The sequence below is a fragment of the Orcinus orca genome, chromosome 6 (genome assembly GCF_937001465.1).
Source record: "Orcinus orca chromosome 6, mOrcOrc1.1, whole genome shotgun sequence".
In the NCBI taxonomy this organism is placed as follows: domain Eukaryota; kingdom Metazoa; phylum Chordata; class Mammalia; order Artiodactyla; family Delphinidae; genus Orcinus; species Orcinus orca.
Window position 1 is genome coordinate 113214376 of NC_064564.1, and position 26660 is coordinate 113241035.

Consider the following 26660-nt stretch of genomic DNA (forward strand, 5'->3'; position numbering starts at 1 on the left):
AGGGCGTTACTAGGCCGCAGCGGTTTGAGCAGAGCCTCAAATCCCTAATCCTATTAGTCGATGAGAAAGTTGAAAGGGAAAGAGGCGTGGCTAAACCACAGTTTACCAGGAGGGACGGGGGAAGGCCTAATAAAGACTGCGTGCGCAGCCGCTCTCCTCGTCAACCTGGTCGACGAACGGCGGGGAAGGGCGGGGCCGGATCTCGCAGCGTGCTTACGTAGCTATAGCTCTGTGGAGTTTCGGTGTGCGTCAGAGAACTGCGAATACCGGGCGGACCTGAGGGGCCGCTTCTCCGCACCCGCCCTGGACCCTCCGGCGCTGCAGAGCTCCCCGAGTCAGGGGCCCCGGACCCCAGGTCTGAGGAGGTGGGCGAGGAGCGGACAGCAGGGGGAAAGCACATCTCTTCCCAGTCAGTTTTCCTGACTCCCCGAAGCTCTGCCCCAGACTTTTCTCTCCCCAGAGATCGCCTCCAGAGACCACCCCCCCCCTTCCCCTGCTCCACATCAGAATCTCTCCTTCCTCCAGGATCCCTACCCCGATCCCGGGAGCCTTATCTACCCTCTTCCCAACCGGATCCAGTCCCGGTCTCTGTACTTCACAGCAGTTCCTCCTCTCACACCCTCACAGTACCCCTTTCCTCCCAAAGCGGCCTCTAGGTCCAATCAGCCTTTTTCCCTCGGATTCCTCTACAGGACTCAAGCAGGACTTTCCAAAAGTTGCCGCGGGGCTTTCCGATCCCCTGTGAGTATGCTTGTGCCCCCTTCCTTGCCCTCCACCCTGCACCCCACTGCTGCTCCCAGCCCTCCTCTCCGTCCCCAGCAGCAGCTGACCCACCCCCAGTCCTCTTCCAGGTCTTCCCCCAGCTGACCTCATTCTGCTGAGAAACTCTAGGTCATTCCTCAGTCCTTCCCCATCTTTTCCTCGTGCCCACCAAGCTTCAAAGAAGAAACAGCGTCCTGTACTTTGTCAGTGGTCCCCCCAGGCTCTCCAGATGGGCTCTGTCTCTCATCCTTCCTGACAGCACCACAAGTGGCTGGTTGGTTTTGTTCTTTTCACACCACTATCCCTCCCTCACCCATTCTACCCACATGGAAACCACTCCGTTTTCCTCGAATACGTGTACTCTCTCCTGCCTTAGGGCATTTCTATACACTGTCTGGAATACTTTTTCTTCCAGCTTTTTGCCAAACTGATGCCTACTCATCCTTTAAAGTTGAGCTTCCTCGGAGAAGTCTTAGGCCCACTTCGGGCTCAGGCCAATAGCTTTGTTAGCCGCTCCCCTAGAACACTGTACGTCAACTTCAAAGCGCTTTTCAGACTGGTAGTTAGTTGATTGGTTATTTGTCATTCACTCATTCAATTTGACCAATTCATTCGAAACAGTGCTTACTATGTGCCAGGTACTGTTGTAGACGCAGGGCAATCAGCGGTGAATAAAACAGAGTCCCTGCCATCATGGTGTTCACACTCCAGTGGTATAAGGCCGTCAGTGAAAATAATATTAATGAAATATACAATATGTCAGGTGGTGATAGATGTTAGAAAACATCAGGACAAAAGGATAGTGATTGAGGTGTGGCCATGTAAACGGGGTGGTCAGGAAAGGACTTTCTGATGACGTGTGACCTGTGAGCAGAGCTTTAAACGGAAATTTCTGGAGGAAGAGCGTGACTGTTGGGGGTTCTATGTCTGGGACTAGGCTATACGTTCCGTGAAGGCAGGGGGCCGGGCTTGATGTCTTATCCATTGCTGAACCCCTGGAGCCTTTGCCATGGTAGCTAGTGTTTACTCACGATGTGTTGACTGACTGGTTAAAATCCCCTGTCCTAAGAATGGGAACCACATCTTCCTCGGTCTCTTGTATTACAGTTGCTCCAACAAACATTTCCTGAAAATTAGCAGTGTACCAGGCACCGCCCTTCACAGCTTGTAGACGCAGAAAGGACAAAGATGAACTGTAGCCCCAGGGATGGGTTTTGCTACCCAATGCGATTATAAAGCCAGTGACATCATAGACTTGACAGGAGAATCCAAGATTCTCTGGGGTCAGATTGGGAACCAGGATGGGCCCTTTAGTTAAAGTTGGGTTTGGCTGGGAGTGAAAGAAAACCCCAAATAATGGTGGCTTCAGGGACCAACAGTCATCAGGGACCCATAACCTCTATCATCCAAGACACCAACTCCAGCATCCCTCCAGCTGGTAAGAAAGAGGAAGGCTAGAGAAAGGCATGCCCTTTCCCTGGAAGGACAGTTCCCAGACATCGCATATGCTATTTCTAGTTAAGTTCCACTTGCCAGAACTTAGTTATAGGGCCACATCTAATTCCAAGGGAAGCTGGGAAATGTAGTCTTATTCTGGGGTGGAGGGTGTCTATTACCAACCAGAAGCAGGGAGTGGATATTGGGGGATAATGTGTAGGTTCTGAATTGTAGATAATTGGTCAGTCTGGCTTATGACTCTTTGTGCCACGCAGCGGCCATCTCCCAAGTCTGGCCAGGCTGATGGGGCCAGCGAGGATTCTCTGCACCTTGACGTTCAGAAGCTGAAGGAGAAGAAGGACATGCTGGACAAGGAAATCTCCCAATTAATATCTGAGTAAGTCTCTTTGGCTTCCTCAGTGTGCTTAAGATAACTTTTATTTTTTTTTTTGGCCATGCCACGCCATGCAGCTTGCAGGGTCTCAGTTCCCTGACCAGGGATTGAACCTGGGCCATGGCAGTGAAAGCACCGAGTCCTAACCACTGGACTGCCAGGGAATCTCTAGATAACATTTAACTAGTGCCCAGTAACTGCAACCTAGCTTAGCATGAAAACAGGACTGTGCCAGGAATTCCCAGGAGAATAAGGGGACCTGGGAACTGGAAAGCCATGGCTCTCCCAGTCTTTTCTGGGGCCCACGGTCTCTACCTCTGCTTCTGTCCGCACATGGGCTCTGTCCTCCCTCCGCAGGTGGGGTTTTCAGTGCCCAGGGGAAGCTGGCTCTTCCACAACTCCTGGGTTTTCCCATGCCCTTTGCTCCAGTCACATGGCACAGACTGAGCAGCCTTTGAATGTGCATGTCACCCTTGAGGGGATCTGATTAGCCACTCATGTGCCCATCTGTGAATCCCTTGGCTGTGACCAGGGTTACATAGTACCAGCGTGGCTGAGGCTGCCTCCCTAAGAGTACAGGGAGAATGTGCCAGGAGTGAGGGAGTAGGCAGATCTCCTGCCCTACCTTAAGCTTCATGAGGGCAGGGTCTATCTTGGCATCACTATCTTAGTTCCCAATGCCAAGCACCCAGTAGGCCCTTAGTGAACATTTGTTAAATAGATGCCTCATTACTCTCTGAACCTTGGAGCAGCTTTCTCAACGATATTTTCTCTCTCTCTCTCCCTCTCTCTCTCTCTCCATTTCTCACCCCAGAGGCTACAGTGTCGATGAACTGGAGGACCACATCTCCCAGCTCCATGAGTATAATGACATCAAGGATGTAGGCCAGATGCTGCTAGGCAAACTAGGTGAGGGAGTCCCCATGCCCCAGGGGTGGTGGGATTTTGCTCCTGGGCCTTCTAAACTTACCCAACCCCCCTACCATTCTCAGCTGCCACGCTCCCTGAATGCCCTTCCCCTTCCTGGCCACCTCGCGAAGCAGCTGTACAGCTCTTACCTGAGTGCCTGCGGTTTTTCCCTCGGGTATAGAGCCTGCTTTGGAGCTATAGGCAGGTTTGAGTCTGGGCTCACCCGCCTGCCTGAGGACTAGGGTTCCCAGTCCTCCGGGGCCTACTCAGACCAATGGAGACCCCAGCCTCGCCTCAGGTGGCCGACATGCTACAGAGGCAGAAAGTGCAAGGGGAACTCTGTGGCTTAAAGGGGTATTTTGTTCCTCCTTGAACACAGTCTCACTATCTAGAGGGCTGAGCCGAGACACAGGCACCTGTGTGTCTGAGCTGGCTGGGACAGCCCACCTTGGAGGTGAGGAAATGTGTAGGTGGCCTTGGTTCCATCACCTGGCTTGGATCGGTGGGCACTCTGATGTTCAACCAGCAGGGACCATTTGGGACAGTGCCCAGAGCTGGGCTGTCTGCCCGCTGGCTGCCTGAGTTGTAGCTCTTGTCGCAGAATTGCCCATCAGCATCCGGGATTCCACGGCAGGAAGGGCTTCTCCGTGTGTCAGTGGGGAATGGGTCTCAAAGGAGGGGAGGGAGAAAACAGAAGTGGGTGGAGGACGATCAGGGCCCAAGAAGAAAGGAATGTGAGGGGACTGTCGCCTAGAGGCCAAGGGGAATAAGCTCTTGTTTCGACAGAACCCAGTTTGAGACCTGTCCTTCCAGGTCATAGGACCTGGAGCAGGCGGAGTGTCCTCTTTCATTCATTCAGTGAGTATTTCCTGAGCACCTACTCTGTGCTACTCAACAGGGTATGGGGACATTTTGGTGAACCAGACACTTGAGTGTCTCCATTCTCATGTGACTTACGTTTTGGTGTTGGGGTGGGGGAGGGGAATGGTCAAGAAGTAAAGGAACACAAATAAATGAATTATAAAATGTGTTAAGTGCAGTGAAGGAGACAAAAGACAGATGGAAAATATTGAGGTATGAACAGGGTGGCAGGTGGGGATGAGACAGGGTGGTCAGGGCAGGCCTCTGAGGAGACCCCTTCCCTTGGGAGGAGAGAAGAGTCTGTGAGGAGGCATGAGGAAGGGCATCACCAAGTGGCAAGGGCATGCACATGGGCCAGGGTTTGCAGCTGGCCACTGATGCAATGTGAGTGTACACTTACACTTTCAGCACATGACTCTTGCTGCTGCTTCACGTGGGTGAGGGTTAAGTGAGTCTAGTTTGGAGGGACCAGACAGGGCCCACCGTGGAGGAGCCTGGAAGGGGTAGCAGGAGGGTTATCTGGGCCAACTAGGGGAGCAGGAAGAAAGTGCTGGAGAGGGTCCTGGGTAGGCCAGGGTTTTGGCCATTTTCCCTCCTACTTCTCCCACTGGACATTCTTCCTTCCTTCCTTCCTTCCTTTCAGCTGTGATCCGAGGTGTCACCACCAAAGAGTTGTATCCAGAATTTGACCTGGACATGAATGACTGAGCTCACAGCCCCTTGTCCACGGCCCACTGGGAGAGGCCGATGTGGACATGAGAAGCAGTGAAAGCCCAACCAGAGCACCTACAGGCTTTCCAGTGAGAAAGTGTCAGAAGCCCTTTTCTAGAGAGCCCAAGCCGAGTCAGGAAGGGGTGTTCCCAGCCCTGAGGTTCCTGAAATGTTCCAGTGATACCTGTGTATGTGTATATGTATCCTGTTTGTAAATAAACATATGAGCGATTTTGGTGCGAATCTGTATGCTGATTCCCTCTCCTCTGATAGCCCCCTGATCCTACCCTGGAAAAAGAGAGCCTGCCTTGGATTATAACAAACTTCCATGTGCCAAGCACTGTACTAAGTGCCTTATATCCATTATCTCTTAATGCTTCAATCCATCCTATGAGGAATTAGTATTACTATCCCCGTTTTACAGATGAGGAAATTGAGGCTCAGAGAGGCACAGTAACTTGCCTGAGGTCACACAGCCAGTAAGTGGCAGAGCAGGGATTTGAGCCCAGGTCTTAACTCTGAAGCTTCTGGTGTGCAACACTGCCTTTCTGGGCTGGGAAACAAGTGGGTAAGAGCTGAGAGTGAAATAGTGACATTGGGAGGAATTCTTCCCTGATCTATAGAATCAGGGTTCCACTCCCCAGTTGTAATTCTCTGCCAAGCATGGGTGAGCTGTTGTCATTTCCTCACCGCGTGTTGCTCATCCTGAACGACCATCACTGGCAGAAGTACAGCTTGAGTGTTGCAACTGCGGAGTGCAATCCAGAATAGCAGGAGTCCACTCGGACCCGCCAAGTATTCTGACTGCTCCCGCTGGACATTCTCATGAGATTTCAGAAGTTAGAGCAGTGCTTGGGGACAGGCTTTCATGAGGTGAAGTACGTTTAGTTTCTAAACACCAGCCATGCAAGTCAGGCCTGGGCTTGAGTTCCAGCTCTGCCCGCTTACAAGCTGTGTGACCGTGGGCAGCTGTCTTGGCCTCGATGAGTAGAAATGATAGTAGTGCCGTATGCATCAGGGCAATTAGCATGAATTGCCTCAACGACCCCCAAACCTCCTTGGCTAAATGCAGTAAATGTGCCTTTGTTTCACAAAGTCCAATGAGGATCTGGTGGCCCTCCTACGTTTTGGAGCTTCACCACTGGAACCCACAATTGGGGGAAAGAGATGGAGAAGACACGTCAGCTCTGAACCGACTCACCCCCAAATGGGCAGACGTCACTTCTGCTCACAGACAGTGGTCCAGAACTAGTCATGTGGCCTGAACTGCTCTGGGTGAGCACCCAGGTATTTGATGGGGACCAGCTGCTGTCTCAGCCACAAGTACCTACCTCCAGAGAGTGCTTCAGGGATTTGATGAGCAACTGCCTGGGACCCAGCACCTGGGAACGTCAGTCCAGCTCCCCTTTAATGCTGGACAGCAACCCGTCCTGCTCAGGGGACGGCGTGACCCAGGCCCATGCTCTGGTTCTGTTGCAGATCGCAGACAGTTGGATTATCCTGCCTCTGTCCGCAGAAGGAGGAGCTGGGAGTCACGGTGTCTGGGTCTCTGCCACACAGCGCTTCTCTGCCAGCAGTAAGTAAGAAGCAATGACAGTGCAACGTGATAAAGGTTGTCATGGGGTTACAGGAGCACATTTAAGCGGCACCAGCCAATTCGGGACATTGGGGAAACGCTGGGAGAAGAGACATCGAAGCCTGCACAGTAAAAGGAGTCAGCCAGACAAGAACGTGGGAGAGTAGTATTCCAGGGGGGAAACTATTTACAAAGGCCCAGAGGCCGAGAATTTAGTGGACCCAGGACTCCAAGGGACTCTGGTTGCAGAGTGATTAGGAACGAAGCCTCTCCCAAACACAATTGTAACCCAACTCTGCATTTTGGGCCAGTCTTTGTTTTTTTTTTTTTTTTTTGAGATGGGTGTGGTTTTTACTTTCCACAACTTACAAGTTTCATAATTTAAATACTTTTTTAAATAAATTTATTTATATTTATTTATGGCTGCGTTGGGTCTTCGTAGCTGCGCGCAGGCTTTCTCTAGTTGCAGTGAGTGGGGGCTACTCTTTGTTGCAGTGCGAGGGCTTCTCATTGCGGTGGCTTCTCTTGTTGCAGAGCACGGGCTCTAGGCGCGCGGGCTTCAGTAGTTGTGGCACGCGGGCTCAGTAGTTGTGGCTCACAGGCTCTAGAGCTCAGGCTCAGTAGTTGTGGTGCACGGGCTTAGTTGCTCTGTGGCCTGTGGGATCTTCCCGGACCAGGGTTCGAACCCGTGTCCCCTGCATTGGCAGGCGGATTCTTAACCACTGTGTCACCAGGGAAGTCCCTATAATTTAACTCTTATGATTTGAAAAAAATCCAATAAAGGCTTTAAAAGCAGACATGTAGGAAGCAAAAACAAAGGGAATGAACCATAATAAAGCTTAGTTAAGATGGTAGGATTATTGGTGGTTTTCCCCTTTTTTTCCCACTTCTCTATACAGCATGCAATGTTATTATACTGTCGTCAGTACCACAGTTGTAGGACCACGTCTCCACACCTCCACCACTTCTTACTCTCTTAGTTCTCAATCTAGCTAGTTAATGTTGACCTTCCTGTAATTAATTCATCCTTCCTTTTATTTTATTTATTTCTCCCACCTCGTTTTGGTAGCTAATTTCAAATCTTATAGCAAGAGGGCTTCCCTGGTGGTGCAGTGGTTAAGAATCCGCCTGCCAATGCAGGGGACACAGGTTCGATCCATGATCATCTTCCATGATCCGGGAAGATCCCACATACCATGGAGCAACTAAGCCTGTGCGCCACAACTACTGAGCCTGCACTCTAGAGCCCACGAGCCACAACTACTGAAGCCTGCGCACCGCAGAGCCCACATGCCGCAACTACTGAGCCTGTGCTCTAAAGCCCATGAGCCACAACTACTGAGCCCATGTGCCACAACTACTGAGCCTGCTCACCTAGAGCTCATGCTCCACAACAAGAGAAGCCACCACAATGAGAAGCCTGCGCACCGCAACAAAGAGTAGCCCCCGCTCGCCGCAGCTAGAGAAGCCTGTGCACAGCAACAAAGACCCAACGCAGCCAAAGATAAATATAAATAAGTAAATTTATATTAAAAAAAACTTATAGCAAGATATCTTTTCCTCTTTAACTCTATACTAGTCATTTTGCTTAACTCTAACCTTATCCTCAACCCTAATTCCAGCCGTAATTCCAAATGTTACTAGAAAGCAAGGACACTTCTCACTAGTTCCCTAAAATCCCTGCCTCTACGGTTTTTCGTTTTTTCCGCCTTGCCATGCGGCTTGTGGGATCCTAGTTTCCCAACCAGGGATCGAACCCGGGGCCTCGGCAGTGAGAGCACAGAGCCCTAACCACTGGACCGTAACCACTGGACCGTCAGGGAGATCCCCCTGCCTCTTTACAAATTACAGACCTCCTGTGGCTATGCACTTGTTTTCTGATGATCGCCCAGAGTTGCATTCTTCTGGAAGGCAACAAAAGGCACTAAGGTAGATTCCAGGTTCTCAAATTGAGAATGAATACACTGCCAGTGCTCCAAAGACTTTTGCATTTGGGGCCAATTTTAAGGCACCCCTGGAGGATGCTTGGAAAGCATCATCTGGGTCCACTTCCCTCTGTGTGAAGTCAGCGCTCCCAGGTGTGATGGCAAGCAGAGGCCTCAAGGGGGCAGTGTCTGCTCAGAGATGCGTCCAGCTGCCGGGGAAGCTGCCCCTGGCAGGGCTCTGCCTGGGAAGGTCTGGTCCTGCCAAGCCACTGGCCACAGACAAGATCCTCAGAATGCCCCACATAGAAGAGGGGGTTCTCTATGGCAGCACCTCTCCCAGAGTCTGAAGTGACCCCAACCGCCACCCTGGGCAGTAAGGAGCCAACTGGTGGTGAGATGTGCATAGTGACACGTGCCATTGGTCAGGGCGTGCCCTGATGGTGCTAGGAAACGGGCTACCAAGGGCAACTGACACTGTGAGTGCAGGAACATTGTTTGATCACATTCAGTGTAAACCTTACTCCAAAACATTCATCATTTGGTACATACTAGAGTTCAAAACACTAATGAAAAACAGCCTGTATTCTCATCCCTGAGGGCAGAAAGGGGTCGTTTCCGGGCAGCCTGACCTCATCGAGGCAGTGTCACCAAATAACACCCCACTTTAGCTTTGCTCAGAAACAGAGGACAATTTGCAGAGGGGAGGAAGGCCAGATCGGGGGCGTCTGTTATGGAAGAGTGGTGCCTGAGGGGCCCGCAACCTTGACGCCTGGAGGCTCTGTGATGAAAGCTCTGGGTACTGTCAAGTCAGGTGTTGTCACCAGATGAAAGGTGACGGCCACCATTCAAACCAGTCACAAGCTGAAGGTTTCCCCAGAGAAGGGTTGATGGAGATAACTAACATTTCTGAAACCTGTGGGTCAGCAGGGAGATGAGTGCTTCATGGGCAGTATCTCACTGGCACCTCCCAACCAGAGTGTGGTTAGGTGGAGTATCCCCATTTCCAAACTGAGGTCTGAGGGGCAGAGTAACTTGCTCAAGGTCACAGTTCCAAGAAGCAGCTGAGCCCGTCTGGCTCCAGAGCCTGGCTGATGGTGAGCTGTCTTCCTCCCAGCCGAGGCTCAGCCTCTCTCTTTTTTTTTTTTAAATTTTGAGATTTTTTTAATATTTTTTGTTTTGTTTTGTTTTCTTGTTTGTTTGTTTTGCGGTACGCGGGTCCCTCACTGTTGTGGCCTCTCCCATTGCGGAGCACAGGCTCCGGACACGCAGGCCCAGCGGCCATGGCTCACGGGCCCAGCCGCTCCACGGCATGTGGGATCCTCCCAGACCGGGGCATGAACCCGTGTTCTCCGCATCGGCAGGCAGACTCTCAACCACTGCGCCACCAGGGAAGCCCAAGGCTCAGCCTCTCTTGAGTCTCACCCAAGGTCATACATTAATAAAAGAAGTCAGAACTTGAATCCAGAACTCTGAGCCTTTAAGCCCAAGGTCTTAGCCACAAATCTTCACTGTGCTTCTTCGAAGTTGTACCTGCCCAAGGCCCTGACCTAGAGGCCTCTACCTTGAGTTTGGCCTTGGCACCTCTCTCCTGATTCCTCTGAGCAGGAGACTTCGCTCCCTTCCCAGGGAGCCTCTCATCCCCAACATTGGGAACTCTGAACAGGAGCAGATCCTCTCCTGGCCTTTAGCTTCCTCAGCCTCTCGTGTTCATTCCAGAATCCCAGAGGATCTCAGCGGCAATGATACTCATAGCAGCCAACACTGGGAGCACATACTCTGTGCCAGGCCCCAAGCCTAGAGCTCAGCATGACTACAACAAGTATTTCCAATGGCAGCCCTAAGAGGTACATCATTAGCCCCATTTTCCAGATGAGGCAAATGAAGCTCAGAGAGGTTAAGTCACTTTCCCAAGGAAACAAAGCTAAGTGGCCAACTCCAAGGTTGAAGTTCCACAATCATTCTCTTTTTTTTTTTTTAATATTTATTTATTTATTTATTTTGGCTGCACCGAGTCTTAGTTGCAGCATGCATGAGGGGTCTAGTTCCCCGACCAGGGATTGAACCCGGACTCCCTGCATTGGGAGCACGGAGTCTTACCCACTGCCACCAGGGAAGTCCCCACAGTCATTCTCTTTAAAGACCAGGTAATAATTTCCAAACCTCTTGAGTGTCACAATTACCTGAGAGGGCTTTTAAAGGAAAAGATATGGGTCCCTAACTCCTCCCTAGGGATTCTGCTTTGGTAGGGGGGCAGGCCTGTATTTTTTGTAACAAGCTCCCCAGGTGTTTTTGATATCTGGCCTCTCCGGTGAGCATTCCTGGATGGTTGACAGGTTGCTTCTAACCACCAGGAATAACATCCAATCAAATCCTGCCTCCAAACCAGCCATCTTCAAGCCCATCTACAGAGCCACCAGACCCTAAGAGCCAGCTCTGGATCAAACCTAGGTGAGATTGTATCTGGCTTCTCCCCAGAGCCTTCTCATAGGCCCAGGCATTTGCTAGCTCTGCTCCTCCGACCTCCACCCTGGCACCAGCAGACCTGCCCAGCTGGTTTGCCCGGAAGGAGATTGGCCTGTTTTGCCATCTTAGGGCTCTTCTCGTTTCTGATTTACTAGGGGCTCAGGAAGTACCTGTAGGGTTGGGGGCGGGGACTACTTGGAGAAGATTGCTGGGCAGGGGGTCACAGGCTGCTTTGCAGACCACAAGGGGGCTGGAAGGCCCCGGGACAGCCCACCACCCCACCCATCACACCCGGCCACCCACCTGATGCTTGTCTCTCTTAGTCAATGTCCACTGCCCCGAAAGCATCCCGATCCAGGTCTCACCAAGAGGGAAACTTCTTGGAGTAACTAATGTCTGTCCCTCTGGTTACCCAGCCCACCTCCAGGTGAGTCCCACGCCTCCTGCTGAAGTGCTCGAAGGAGGGGGTTAGTCAGGGTCTGACTGGATACTGCAGAAGAGATCAGATGATGATACGGTGGTGGGAACGGGGTTTTGTTTGTTTTTATTCTATGGCCAGAGCTAAAGCTCAGCAGGCCATGCCATGTGTAGACAGATGCAGGAGGCTGGGCTGGTGGTGGCGGGACCTCCCCAGACCTCAGTTTCCTCATCTATAAAGTAGGTAAAATAATACCTGCCGTGGCCACTTCACAAATGATCATAGATATAAAAGCTGGATTAATGACTCTAATGAAATAGGCAAATGTCAGCTCATTGTTAGGATGATAGATTTGGGCGTTCTAAGCATATTCCTGGCTCCCCTGGGAATGCAAGGTCCTTACAGCTCAAAGTGGGGCCTTAATGAGCTAACATTCTTGGTGCAATAGGGTGGGGTGGGGGGAGTGAGCTGGGGAATGTAAGAAGAGAAAATTCGTTACCTTGAAAACTGCGGTTATCTGGGTATTGATATTCATTCATCTAAGGTGGGGGAGACAGACAATAAAGCAAATAAAAAATAAATCATTCTTCAGATGGTGGTAAGTGCTGGCACTTATGAAAAAGGGTTGGGACCCAGGGACTTTCCCGGCGGTCCAGTGGTTAAGACTCCATGCTTCCACAGCAGGGGGCACGGGTTTGATCCCTGGTTGGGGAACTAAGATCCTGCATGCCACGAGGCCAAAAAGGGTTGGGACCCGAAGCTCAGAAAATTTGGGCCTCCCTCCCCTCCCTGCCGAATACATATATTTTTTTAAATTTTATAAATAGCATTTTTTTAACTGAAGTATAGTTGATTTACAATGTTTCAGGTGTACAGCAAAATGAGGGGGTAAGTGGACCGAGGTGAATGGTCAGATTCTGGGACTTCCCTGGCGGTCCAGTGGTTGAGACTCCACGCTTCCACTGCAGGGGGCACCAGTTCATCCCAGATGGGGAACTAAAGAAAGAGAGGGAGGGAGGGAGGAAGGAAGGGGTCAGATTCTGGAAACAACAGTCTTTTGACGGTAGAGCCAGCAGGATTTGCTGATGGGTTAAATATGGGGTGTGAGGAAAAGGGGGCTTTTAGGATTTTGGCCTGAGCGAGTGGAAGGGTGGAACTGTGAGTTACTGGAGTGAGGAATTCTGGGGGAGAGCAGGGTGCAGGGGAAGATAAGCAGTCAGTCTGGGGATCTGTTAGGTTTGAGATGCCAGCTCAACACGGAAGTGGAAATGCTAAAGAACAGATATTTAGGAATGGAGTTCATGGGAAGGGTCCGGTGAGAGGTAACATAAATATGGGCACCAGGAGCATGACAGATTGATGGGATTCAAGCCATGTGATTTCAGACTGACATCCTCAAGGAGCGAGTGAGGGCCGAGAGTAGAGCTGCCTGGAGCTTGTGGGCACCGCGGAGGAGAGCAGGGGAGGAGGGGCCCCAGCAAAGAGGCTGAGAAGGAGCCAGGGAGGGAGGAGGAGACTGTTCCAGGAGGAGGCAGTGACCGGCTGTGTCAGACCCTGCTGAGAAGGAGCCGCTGGATTTAAAGAGGAGGAGGTCGTCCTTGACCTTGGCAAGAGCGGTTCCTGGAAAGCAGTGGAGAGTGAGTGTCTGATTAGAGTGGGTTCCAGGGAGCATATGGTGAGAACTGGGGGCAGCGACTAGAGACAATCTTTCCAGGAGCTTTACTCTTTTTTTAAAAAATAAATTTATTTATTTATTTAATTTTGGCTGCGTTGGGTCTTCGTTGCTGCGTGCAGGCTTTCTCTAGTGACAGAGAGCGGGGGCCACTCTTCGTTGCGGTGCGCAGGCTTCTCACTGTGGTGGCCTCTCCTGTTGCGGAGCACGGGCTCTAGGCACGTGGGCTTCAGTAGTTGCAGCACGCAGGCTCAGTAGTTGTGGCTCACGGGCTCTAGAGCGTGGTCACAGTAGTTGTGGCACACGGGCTCAGCTGCTCCACAGCACGTGGGAACTTCCCGGACCAGGACTTGAACCCATGTCCCCTGCATTGGCAGATGGATTCTCAACCACTGCGCAACCAGGGAAGCCTGGAGTTTTACTTTTAAAGGAGGCCGAGGCTGCAGCTGTGCAACTCGGTGATGTGGGAGCAGCCGGAGGCCGAGGAACAGAAGCTGCCTGAGGCCACTAGAGCCAGCGGACACTGAGATGTCAGCTAACAAGTTCGAGAGCCAATTCCTGATCATTGGAATTCATACCCCTTTCTGGTTTTGATGGATAAGGGCAAAGAAGGGAAGAAAAGATATACTCTCTGGAATCTTTCTCCCCTTGGATGTGCAATTGCTTATGTGTCTCTTCAGTACGCAGCCTCTCACTGTTGTGGCCTCTCCTGTTGCGGAGCACAGGCTCCGGACGTGCAGGCTTAGCGCCCATGGTGGACTCAACCACTGCGCCATCAGGGAAGCCCCACCTTTATTCTTAAAAGGGTAGGATTGGATCCCTGGTGATGGAACTAAGATCCTGCAAGCTGCGTGGCCAAAAAAAAAGAAAGAAAGAAAAAGAAAAGCACTTTAGGTTTTTAATGTACACAATTATTTTTAATTTTTAAAAAATTTATAAAGAAAAGTTATATAAATAGCCCATTGAACATATGTTCAAATAGAGATGTAAAATGTGAGTAAAATCTTAGTAAAGCATAAGGACTTGCATATCCGTTAGTTCCATTATGTTGATTGGATTAACCAAATCCTCTGTTTTAAATTCAGGTATTCTTGTGTAGGGTGAAATAAGGTCATGTGTTAAAGCATGCCAGTAAAATTAGAAAGTTGTTGGTTTGTCTTTCAGTGGCTAACCTTGTTTTCTTTGTTTTGTTTTGGCTGCGTTGGGTCTTTGTTGCTGCACGTGGGCTTTTCTCTAGTTGTGGCGAGCAGGGGCTACTCTTCCTCGCGGTGCACGGGCTTCTCATTGCCGTGGCTTCTTTTGTTGTGGGCTCTAGGTGTGTGGGCTTCAGTAGTTGCAGCACGTGGGCCCTAGAGCACAGGCTCAGTAGTTGTGGTACACGGGCTTAGTTGCTCGTGGCATGTGGGAAATTCCCAGACCAGGAATCGAACCTGTGTCCCCTGCACTGACAGGTGGATTCTTAACCACTGCGCCACCAGGGAAGTCCCTAACCTTGTTTTTAATTGCATGCCGATTAATTTGGTGCATTGAAGTTCAAGTTTGATTGGTATTCATCACTGACTGTGCTTCTCTTCTATTATTTTTGCTGGATATTAATATTGTCTTTTCCTTAATTGGGTGTAGGTTTCTGTAACATATATTTTTGGCTTTAAGCTCTTCCACATCATTCCGTTTTAATCTAATTCTTTAGAAGCAGATTTTTTCCCAATTTTGTATTTTGATACAATCTCAAATGTTTGCTTCCTATAAACAGAATTTAAACCATAACATTTTGCCTTATCTAGTGTATTTGTTCTGTCGTTCGTGAATTTTTTGTTCTGTAAATAATTCTGAAATGATTTAGAATATATGTATCCTTGTTTTTAATCAAAACAGACCTTAGGTAAAAATTCATTTTCCAAGGTTTTTACAGACATATTTACCTAATTGAAATTAAAAAAACAACTTCTGACTTCTCAAAAAAAAAAAAAAAGGAGGCAGAGAAATGCAGCAACTGGAGAGAGATGGAAGGTTAAGAAAGAGTATGCTTGTTTTTCTGTGTGGAGCTTTTTTGAGGGTAAAATATACATAAAATACACATAAAATTTACCATTTTAAGCGTCATTAAGTGTACAATTTGGTGGCATTAAGTACATTCACATTGTTGTGCAACCATCACCACTGTCTATCTCTATATCTCTTTCTGCCTTGCAAAGCTGAAATTCTGTACACATTAAACATTAACTCCCCACTCCCCAGCCCCTGGCGACCACCATTGTGTTTTCCGTCCCAGTGAATCTGGCTACTCTAAGTACCTCATATAAATGGAATCACACAGTATTAGTCTTCCTGTGACTGGCTTATTTCACTTAGCATAATGTCTTTAACGTTCACCCATGTTGTAGTAGGTGTCAGGAACTCCTTCCTTTTTAGTGTTTGAATAATATTCTGTTGTGTGGATAGACCACATTTTGCTCATCCATTCATCTATCGATAGACACTTGGATTATTTCCACCTTTTGGCAACTGTGAATAATGCTGCTCTGAACATGGGTACACAAACATCTGTTTGAGTCTGCTTTCAGTTCCTTTGGGTATATACCCAGAAGTGGAATCGCTGCATCATATGGTAATTCTATGTTTAATTTTTTGAGGACCTGCCATGCTGTTTTCTGTTTGTTTGCTTTTAAGATAGGAGATTAAATAGCACGTTTGTATTCTGGTGGAAATTATCAAATAGAAAGGAGGAAATTGGGCTTCCCTGGTGGCGCAGTGGTTGAGAGTCCGCCTGCCGATGCAGGGGACGCGGGTTCGTGCCCCGGTCCGGGAAGATCCCACGTGCCGCGGAGCAGCTGGGCCCGTGAGCCATGGCTGCTGAGGACCCTTAGTTCCCTGACCAGGGATTGAACCCGGGCCACGGCAGTGAAAGTGCTGAATTCTAACCACTGGACCACCAGGGAATTCCCCGGGGCAGGAATATTTCAAATGTTGATACATACTACCAAATTACTCCTAAAAGGTTACACAGTTGTATATTCCTACCAACAGTACAGATTGCCCATCTTCTCACATCCTCCCCAATACTGGGTGTTATCTTTTCTTAATTTATTTGAAAGGCAAGGAAAAGTCATCTCATTTTCATCTGAATGTCTTTCATTATTAGAGAGGTTGAGCATCATTTCAGGTTTACTGGCCATTTGGATTTCTTTTGCTGTATAAACACACAATGCATGTCATTTGACCCATTTTCTTGTCATCTTTTTCTTATTGTTTTATAAGAGCTCTTTATATATTATAGATATTAATTCTTAAGTATATAACAAATATTTTTATCAGTCTGTCATTCGTTTAGCATCTTTTCCACTGTACAGAAGTTTTTTTCTTTTTAACTAAGCCAAGTCTGTTGATCTTTTTTTTTCTTTTGGCCGTGCCATGCAGCTTGCAGGATCTTAGTTCCCTGACCAGGGATTGAACCCAGGGTCCTGGCAGCGAAAGCACCAAGTCCTAACCACTGGACCACCAGGAAAGTCCCTGTTGGTTTTCTGTCACGTGTTAAAAAGCTCCCGCCCACCCCCCACATTCTGCACAGTCATCAGTTCTGGCTCATGAACAATTCTTATCTTTATACACCCACCGCTCCCCCAGCAGCCTGGCCTTTCAATGTCCCGCATGGCTCTCCAGCCCCAAGGCAGAGCTTGGCCCCTCGGAGTCCCAGGGCCAGCCTGGACTGAAGGGCTACTGGGTGCCCAGCCCCGGCCTCAAGTTCTTCTCCAGCTCTGCTGCCACTCGGGGTGCTGCGGACTGGATGGCATCCTGGATGCTGGGTAGGTCCCATTGGGTCCTTAGGAGGGCATCGTCCAGGGTGAAGAAACCATCGCGTGTACGCCGCACCTGGGTGCAGACAGCGGTGCTCTTCAGTTCCAGGCCGATTTCGTGCACCAGCCTTCGCAGCTGCTTCTGCGTCTCATGCATGCACTGCACCTCTGCCAGGGACACACAACAGAGGTGGTGGTCAGAAGCACAGCCTCTGGTGTCCGCTGATCTAGATCCACATCCCTTGAGACCTCCTGGCTATGTAATAACCTTAGCAAGACAACTTACTTCTCTAGGGCTTTGTTCTTCAAAGTGTAGCCCAGGGTGGGTCCTGAAAGTTTGTTAGACATGCAGAATCTCAGGCCCCACCCAGACCTGCTGAGTCATAATTTGCCTTTTTTTTTTTTTGGTCTCGCAGCTTGTAGGATCTTAATTCCCCAACCAGGGATTGAACCCATGCCCCCCTGCAGTGAAAGTGCTGAGCCCTAACCACTGGACCACCAGGGAATTCCTAGAATTGGCCTTTTAAGAAGAATCCCAGGTTGGGAATTCTCTGGCGGTCCACCAGTTAGGACTCAGCGCTTTTACTGCCGGGGCCTGGGTTCAATCCCTAGTCAGGGAAGTAAGATCCCGCAAGCCATGTGGCATGGCCGGGGGGCGGGGGGAAAGAAGAACCCCAGGTGATTGTGGGCAGGTTAAAGTTCGCAAAGTGCTGCTCTAAGGCTTGGTTTGCTCATCTGTAAAATGAGTGCTTGTGAGGAATCTAAGAAATAATTTCTATAAGGCACTTAGCATCAGAAGAGTCTTGGTCAGCACTCAAGAAAAGGAGCAAGATAGCCCAGGGAGATCAGCTCAGTGCTTTGTGACCACCTACAGGGGTGGGATAGGGAGGGTGGGAGGGAGACACAAGAGGGAGGAGATACGGGGATATATGTATATGTACAGCTGATTCACTTTGTTATAAAGCAGAAACTGACACACCATTGTAAAGCAATTATACTGCAATAAAGCTGTTAAAAAAAAAAAAAGAAAGAAAAGGAGCAAGGAGCCCTCGTTAATACGATAAACAAAGAAAGAAGTGGTGGTCGGGTTGCTGAGTTGGGTGGGATCCGGGAGGGGAGAGTGGTGCCTGATGCCGCACAATGCCTTGAAACACTGGGCGGCTCTGGAAACGAGCCACTAAATATAATCTCTGCTTGTTAAGGTCTGGCTTCAAAGGGGGACTTGGCAGGAGATAGGACATCATTTGTTCTGTGCCTGTGTGATCAGCCAAGTCCAGCCTCAGGCTAGGAAGGAAGTCGGCCCCGGTGCCTTGGCCAGCGGAGCTTAGGGCTCACACGTGCTGGCCTCTGCAAGGGCCTTCCACAGTGACCGCCCCCAACCCAGGAGCCCGGTGGCACTGCTCCCAACTTCCTGGAGCAACTTACCTAAGAGGAATTCTGGAGGCGCAAACTGGAGGCATCGGATGCCAGTTACCAGCATTGGGGACTTGTTCATGGGCCGGAGCACGCCGCTCACGGCCATCTTATAGGCCTCCTGGGTCTGTAGGTCAACGTTGGAGTACCTGGGGATCAGGAGGCACCAGAGTGGGCAGCTGACTGCCTACCCCTGGCCCTGCCCTATTCATGCCTTTCCTGAAGCTCTTCATTCGCTTTCCACCTTCCCTGCCCCTCTAGCCACCTTTGCAGCAGCCTTGTTCTGTCCCCTCCAATCCCTAACTGCAGGCTCTGACCCCCTCTCACACTCTCCTTGGCTTCAACGGTCATACCTGTGTTGACCACTTCCGCCCCCTGGTTCTGTGCCGTGATGGTGCGGACCCCTAGCTCTCCTTTCCCTTAGCTCATATACTCCCTAGGAGGCCAGCTGGGATCTCTTGTTCCCCTTGGTCTCCCCAGGGGCTGGTCCAAGACCCAGCACAAAGAAACACTTCTGCAAGCTGTGAAAGGAATGGGTGCTTGTGTCTGGTTTTGGAATTTGCCCCAGAGTAGGCGGAGCCTACAGGGAGCCTTGTGGGCAACTTCTTGCCCTTCCAGCACTTCCTTGAGGGTCCCCTTTCAGGGAGGTGTGGGTCGGGCCTCACTTACATCACCAGAGCCTTCTGATGGGAACCTTGGATCAGGGACAGGATTCGCTCCAGCTTCTCTCTGGTCACGTGGTCTGGAAAAGCCAGGGGATGGTCAGCACACAGGTGCGCACTGAGGAGGCAAAACTGGCAATTTCCCTTCCCACCAACCAGCCCTGTCCTTGGAACCTAGCTGGGGTCCCAGAGCATCCTCTGGTCCCAGGGTTCCCATTTAGGGGGTTGAGAGTCCTTTGAGAATCTTATGAAGGCTGTGGACCCGCTTCTCAGAAAGATACACATGAACTCAACATTTTGAGGACATTTTCAAGGGGCTCACACACCCCAAGTTAAGAACACTTCCTTCTGGAAATGAGTCTCCAAAGATGTAATGTGATTTGCCCCATATTCTTTTTTTTTTTAATAAATTTATTTTATTTATTTTTGGCTGTGTTGGGTCTTCGTTGCTGCACGCAGGCTTTAGTTGCGGTGAGCGGGGGCTACTCTTTGTTGCAGTGTGCAGGCTTCTCATTGTGGTGGCTTCTCTTGCTGCAGAGCACAGGCTCTAGGCGTGCAGGCTTCAGTAGTTGTGGCTCACGGGCTCTAGAGCACAGGCTCAGTAGTTGTGGCGCACAGGCTTAGTTGCTCTGCGGCATGTGGGATCTTCCTGGACCAAGGATCAAACCCGTATCCCCTGCACTGGCAGGAGGATTCTCAACCACTGCACCACCAGGGAAGCGCCTTGCCCCACACTGTAAGCCTGGTCCCCTGAGCCCCAGTCTGGGGTTTTTCAGGCCAGGGACACCAGGAGGGAGGGTGCCATCTGTCCAAATGCAGAAATGGGTGGCAAGAAGTGGGAGTGGCTCCTCTGCCTGCTGGTCCAACCAAGTGACTGTGGAGCAGGCAGCTGCAAAGCCTGGGGATGCCCACGGACTGCAGGGAGGCCGAGCCTGCAGGCCAGCTGGGGCAGCCACCAACTTCTCACTCCACAGGCCAGAATCTCTGGGAGCAGGTGTGGTAACTGACTAAGGCCTGGCCAGCTGGGAAGGGCCTGGGCCTCTCATCCCTTCTGTCTGGTCTCATTCATGCTGTTGTCTTATCTGGAGGCGCCTGCTGCAGCCTCCTCCCCACTCATTTACAGCCCAGCTCAAATGCCACCTGCTCCAGGAAGCCCCTCTTACAGCACGTGGCTTCTTCCTTCTGCACCTGGGTCTCTTTCCCAGCACTTAGTTTTCTTTAGTGTTTATGTCATTATTATTTTATTTATTTATTTTTTTTGGACCCAGGCCCCACCAACCAGGGACTGAACCCAGGCCCCGTCAGTGAAAGCGCACAGCCCTAACCACTGGACCGCCAGGGAAGTCCCTATAGTATTTACTTATTTATTTAAATTTATTTATTTTTGGCTGTGTTGGGTCTTTGCTGCTGTGCGCAGGCCTCCTCTAGGTGCGGCGAGCAGGGGCTACTCTTCGTTGTGGTGCGTGGGCTTCTCATTGCGGTGGCTTCTGTTTGTTGCAGAGCACGGGCTCTAGGCGCGCGGGCTGCAGTAGTTGTGGCTCATGGGCTCTAGAGCGCAGGCTCAGTAGTTGTGGTGCATGGGCTTAGCTGCTCCGCGGCATGTGGGATCTTCCTGGACCAGGGCTTGAACCCGTGTCCCCTGCATTGGCAGGCGGATTCTTAACCACTGCACAACGAGGGAAGTCCTATTTTTAATTATATAATTGATACAAGAATCTTCTTCAAAAAATTTAGATCAACACCAACAAACATCTCCCCTCCTCCAAATTCTGGCTTCCTCCCTCTCAGAAGTGTCAACTTGGTAGTTGTCTTTAGACATGTTTTGGATGTTGACACACACATACAAGTACAAATATATAGACAGCACTGCTTCGCCACATGTTTTTAATCTTCTCCAGGAGACGCAGAGGTGTGTGTCTGCTCTCCCTGCTAGACTGTGAGGTCTAAGATTGGGGACCCCATCTGATTCATCATATGCCTCCGGCCCCTGCCCCCAGTGCCTGGCACGTGGTTGGTGCTCAAAAAACGTCAAATAAGCAAATACAACAGATCATATAGGACGTCTAAGAACGTGAGGAGAGTGAGAAATGAAGAATAAGCCATCCATCCACCCACCCATGCATCCACCCGTCTACCCATCCATCCATCCATCCATCCATCCATCAATACAGCACCTCCCATGTCCCAGGCGCTGTGTTGTGTGTGACCACAGGAGTGGAACTACACAGTTCCTGCTCTCATGGTTGACATTCTGGTGGGGAGACAGATATTAAATAATCACTAATCATTAGTTGATTACTTTTCTGACAGTACACTGAAACCACTTAAGGAGGTAACATTTAAGCAGAGCACAGGGGAGCACAGGGCATTCCTGGAAGTCAGAATCACACGTCCGTGCCAACAGCCAGCCCCGGCTTGGTGTGTCTGAGAATAACTGAGCGGGGGCCCTCACAGCCCACCTCAGGGTGAGGAACCAAAGGAAGCAAATGAAGAGGCAGCCGCGCCCGCCCCTCCCGCCCGCCCTGGACTCCCGTGGGCTCTCACCATACGTCGTCTTCTCCACCAGCCGCCCGTCCTCACAGAAGTCGTCTGTGGCTTTGCCCAGGAGGCCATGCACTGTGTAATCCTGCGAGGACAGGGAGAGGGAGGTATGATCAGCCTCTCGGCTCTAAGGCGCCATGGCAAGGAGGGAGATGTGGCCCAGCAGCTCAGGCCCCCGAGGCGCTAGACTGAGGCTGGGGGGCCCTCTGGTCTCCCCTCAGGGAGTTCAGGTGCTCAGCCCCTGCCCAGCTGCCCCTGGGGAAGGACACCCGACTTCCTCTCCCATGACAGCAAGCATCAGAAGCCTGCGAAGGGTGCCCCGAGCCACCCCGCAACAACCCCGGGCCTCCGCACCTCTCCACTTCTGCCCAACCTGACAACTCGTAATGCCAGGCCCCTCCCAGGATGCTCTGTCAGCTTCTCTCTCCCCTCCAAATTTGATCTGGGCAGCTGCCTGCCTCTGCGTCCAATAACAGTAATGACGATAACAGAGAGGACGACAACAGTGACATCGATTGAGCATCCACCACGTGCCAGTGGCTGTGCTGAGCACGTTACATACGGTCACTGACTAAATATTCAAAGCAACCGCACAGAGGAGGTACTACAATCACTCCCATTTCAAAGATGAGGAAACGGAGGCACACAGATGTTAAGTAATTCACCCAAGGAGACAGAACTGGCAGAGTGGTACAATCTGAGTTTTGAAGCGAAAACTTGGCTGCAGAATCTGTGCTCTTAACCACTGAAAACACGGGCCTTCTAATATGGCGTCTCCACACATGATCGTGATGCCAGAGCCTGCAGCCCAGCATGGATGTAAGCTTCCTGACACCCAGACGGTGTCAGACAGAACCAGGTTCAAATCCCAACTCTGCCCCTTAAAGGCTGTGTGACCCCGAGCAAGCGTCGTCTCCTGAGCCTCATTCTCTCATCTGTAAAATGGGTTAACAATAGATCCCATTTTACGGGGATGCGCGTACAGTACTCAGCGCAGAGTAGCCAGCATGCGATAATGCCAGCTGTCATTATGATGTTACAGCCTCCCTTGGTACATGACCTGAAAACAAAATGCTTGCTGATGGCCTGGGTATTCTCCATGGAATCATCTCTGCTTCAGAATCGTACCAGTGACCCCCAGGGAAAGGGCTAAGGGAAAAGCAGGCCGTCCCCAGCCCCCGTACCTTGGTGAGGTGAGCGTTGTACATGTCGGTGAGGAGCCTTCGTCCACGTCCCACGCCGAGCACTGAAAGGCACCCAGCCTGGTCTCACACCTGGGTCCCCCTTCCCGTTCCCCTGGGTCCTCCAACCCTCACCCCCTCCAGCAGAATACTCCCACTTCCAAGGCTGTGGAAGCCAGCAAGGAGGCAAGAAGAGCTGCTTCTACAGGGAACAAGTGAGCTCCTCTGTGCATATATGAAAATGCAGATTTCCGGGACCCACCCACATATACGGACTCTGACTTGGGTTGGGGTGGGAGCCTAGGGATCCTTAGCAAGCTCCCTGGGGTCCTGATGCACTCAGAAGTAGGCGACCACTGGCCCAGTCACACAGACCTGCACTCACATCTGGGGTGGCTCTAAGCATGTCCTTTAACCTCCTTGGGTCTCAGGCTCCCCATCAGTAAAACGGGGATAAAAATACTGTCTGATCCCTGTGGGTATTGTGATGATCGAGGCAATGCACACAAAGGAAGAAGCCGGCAAATAAATGGGGGCATTGTGGCCACTCCCTGCCTTTCCTCCGGTCTGTGTCTCCCTCTGGCTGAAGGAAAGAATGACCATCCATCACTCCTGGAGGGAGCGGGGCATGAGATCACGTCCGCCTGCCTGTGTCCCAGGAAACAAGACAAGTTGCTGTGACTGTTGTGTATGAAGGATGTGGCCGCCGCCTGACCCTGGGGACACAGATGGCTCATGACTCAGGGCTTTGTGTGTCCAGCTCCAGCGACATCCAGAGCCCAGCCGGTGGGGCCAGGGTCACACACTTGGCTACCCCATGCAAGCGATGATGGTTTTCCCTCTCTGGTCCAGGGACCTTCACTAGTCACATGACCCAGGATGAGTTACCTACGCTCCCGGAGCCTTACTTTCTTCCTAAAATCATATGGTATCTACCAAATAAGGTCATTATGGTGAATGCATGTGCACAAAGAGTTTCAAACCACACGTCACAGGCAGGAATCACTTGATAAACGTGGGTGATCACGACTTCCCCCTTCCCACCAGTCACCTCTCCAGGGGATCAGACTTGGCAGGAATCAAGGGAGTGAGGCAGTAGCGGGAAATGGCTGTCAGGTTAGAAATGGGCTGCGCTCCTGGGAGCTCCCCGATCCTCTCCCAAGCCTCTATCATTGCACCCCAGGCTCACCACACCACCTACCAAGCACCCCAGACGCCTGGGCATCCAGTCGGTGCCCCATGCCAATCTTCAGGCTGGTGAATGCTGGTCCACGTACTGGAAAGAAACAAACGAGGTCCTTTTCCTCAAAGAATCCAGCCTCCAGGATGGCTCTGGGCTGCATGGTGACCTCATTCCTAGAATGAGGTCCAAAACCAGCATCAGGCTGGACTTTCAGGTTTCCTCACCATGGAATTTGGGGCCCAAAACCACTTCTTCAGTTTCTTGGGCCCAGAGAAAGGGCAACCCAGGGGGCCTGTTAAGTCCGTCCATCACCATTCCCCCCATGAGACACTTTGAGTGGACTGGGCAGAACACTGGAATCAAGACTGGGGGGGGTTCCCTATCCAGCTCCTGTGGAAGGAGAGTCCTGGCCACTCTCCCAGGGAGAAAATGGAGGCTGTGAGCTCCTTAAGGCAGGGGTCTGGGTCTCTGTGTTCACAGTTCTGCCCCCACAGCCCAGAACTCACTGACTGCTCGGGAAATAACCCATTTCCCGAAAGAATGAATGACCCATCAAATTAATATACATTAAGTATGTATAGTTTTTTTGTATATCAGCTATACCTCAAGAAAGCTGGAAAAAAAAATGAATGAATGCAGGAATGAGCTAGATGCTGTTACACTTCTGTAGATCAAGAGGAACCTGGGAGACCAGTATGGGGCGATTAAGAGCCTACTGAATCCAGGCTACATGACTTAACATTAGTCAACACTGAGCATCAGTTTCCTCATTTGTGAAATGGGACTAGGACCCACCTCACAGGATTCAGTGGGGTAGTATTTGGGAAAAGCCTAACACAGTACCCCGTACAGACTAGGTCCTCAACACATCAGACTTGTTATTGTTGTTACACTGTACACTCACTGATTACTTCTCTCCAAGGGGTTTTAGAGGTTCCTGGTCAAGCTCCTCAGCCCTCCTATAGAGCCTCCCCAACGCATGCTTTAATCATGTCTAATGACAGGGGCTCATTGTCAGAACTAGTTTCACTGTTGGGCACCTTTGTTGACTACAGTAAGTCACTCTTCACAGACATAGAGTACAGACTTGTGGTTGCCAAGGGGGAGGGGGAGTGGGGGAGGGATGGATTGGGAGTTTGGGATTAGCAGATGCAAGCTATTATATACAGAATGGGTAAACAACAAGGTTCTATCATATAGCACAGGGAACCATATTCAATATCCTGTGATAAACCATAATGGAAAAGAATATGAAAAAGAATGTACATATATGTATAACTGAATCACTTTGCTACACAGCAAAATTAACATAACACTGTAAATCAACTGTACTTCAATAAAATAAATTTTTTAAAAAATCACTCTTTCACAGGAGCCCAAAACTCCCTCCTTATGACTTCCACCTGAGGGTCTCAATTCCTACCTGGAGTCCCAGAATAATAGAGGTCAACAAACTATAGTCCACAAGTCAAATCCTCAAGCCTGTTTTTTTTTTATGGCCCACAATTTAAAATGGTTCTTACATTTTTCAATGGTTCAAAAAAATCAAGAGGATAATTTTCATGACATATGAAATTATATGAAATTCAAATATCAACATCCACCAGTAAAATTTTATTGGAACACAGCCAGGCTCATTGCTCTACATACTGTCTATAGCTGCTGCTTCCGCACTACGGCAGAGGTGAGCCTGCAAAGCCTAAAATATTGACTATCTGGCCCTTTCCAGGAAATTTTGCCAATCCCTGGTCAAATACTTCATCCCCACTGTGGCCCTACACTGGTTTGGGACAGAAGGAGTCTGAGCTCTGGCTAGGACACTGACTCCGGGCAGGGATTTCCTGGGAAGTGACATCCAGGCCCCTTCCTGAATGTGCTTTACCCAGCGGATGGTCGATGAGGGTGGGCACACTGGTGGCTGTGAGGGTCAGCTCCTTCTCTTCACTGCCTTCCACGGGGCCCAGCAGGAAGCGAACACGATGTTCAGAGGCAGGACGCTTCCCAGCATTGAGACCTGAGCACACACAAGTAAAGAACATCTTGTCGATTCTGTCTGAACACCGGGGGTGGGGGATAGAGGGACAGGTAAGTATGGAAATGTAGAAGACAGATGAAAGCCCACACAGCGCCTAGTACAGAGTAGGTCCTTAACACATTATCCTTGTTATTGTTGTTATACTGTAAACTCACTGACTGCTTCTGTCCAAGGGGTTTTAGAGATTTTAGAGTACTCTACTTCTGAAAGCAAAGGTTAAGAAACAGACTTGGGTTTAAATCCTGACTTTACTACTTATTAACTATTTATGACAACGGACAATACTGAGTCTGTTTACCCATATGAACACAGGGGAAGGCGAGGAGTGTATAGAACAGTCGATTAGGAAACCGCTCTGCCCAGACGACTAGGTCACATGACTTTATTTTGCAGCAAGGATCAGAAGCGTAGATGGCCTCCCGGGAAAATGGGAGCGGGATCGTGGGTCTCGCTAGAGGCACTCACCTTTCAAAAGCTGCAGCTCCACGGTATCGCGCAGATGCTTCCACTTTAGTCCCGGGGGCTTGTAGGCGGCGAAGAGCCCATGCAGCCGCGCCAGGCCGTCTAACCCCATGCCTGAAGCCCGTGTCCCGGGTTCGCGGAAGAGCTGAACCCGGACGGAAGTGCCTTATGGTCCCGCTCCCAAATGTGGTCCTTCCAATGGGCGCCGCCATGTTTCACAGCCGGAAGAGGTTCTTGTCTTATTGTCCTCGGGGAAAACGT

The 26660-nt window shown here is 50.5% G+C and overlaps 2 protein-coding genes across 9 annotated transcripts; one reads left to right on the plus strand and one right to left on the minus strand.

Moving 5' to 3' along the window:
- Positions 1-45: 45 nt before the first annotated feature.
- On the plus strand, positions 46-7066 carry SWI5 (SWI5 homologous recombination repair protein). 4 transcript variants are annotated; one of them, XM_033427104.2, is made up of 6 exons: positions 46-365; positions 693-741; positions 2475-2596; positions 3408-3502; positions 4289-4360; positions 5007-5317. In XM_033427104.2, exons 1-6 carry the CDS (start codon positions 61-63, stop codon positions 5069-5071), a joined length of 708 nt encoding a protein of 235 aa, XP_033282995.2. In that variant the 5' UTR covers positions 46-60; the 3' UTR covers positions 5072-5317. The 4 variants fall into 4 exon arrangements, with proteins under 4 accessions (XP_033282995.2, XP_033282996.2, XP_033282997.2 ...); XM_033427105.2 differs by lacking the exons at positions 4289-4360; positions 5007-5317 and adding an exon at positions 6554-7066; XM_033427106.2 differs by lacking the exon at positions 4289-4360.
- A 3495-nt stretch (positions 7067-10561) lies between these two features.
- TRUB2 (TruB pseudouridine synthase family member 2) lies at positions 10562-26659 on the minus strand. Of its 5 annotated transcripts, none has more exons than XR_007478192.1 (9): positions 26403-26659; positions 25785-25916; positions 23921-23995; positions 22723-22784; positions 21542-21623; positions 19005-19077; positions 18348-18484; positions 12315-13975; positions 10562-11995 (listed from the first exon to the last, which is right to left on the minus strand). XR_007478192.1 is itself a non-coding variant. In XM_033427101.2 (9 exons), exons 1-9 carry the CDS (start codon positions 26509-26511, stop codon positions 17072-17074), a joined length of 732 nt encoding a protein of 243 aa, XP_033282992.2. In that variant the 5' UTR covers positions 26512-26659; the 3' UTR covers positions 16938-17071. The 5 variants fall into 5 exon arrangements, 4 of the variants coding, with proteins under 4 accessions (XP_033282989.2, XP_033282991.2, XP_004269204.2 ...); XM_033427101.2 differs by lacking the exons at positions 10562-11995; positions 12315-13975 and adding exons at positions 16938-17090; positions 17209-17251; XM_033427098.2 differs by having other exon boundaries at positions 10562-13975.
- Position 26660: the final 1 nt, after the last annotated feature.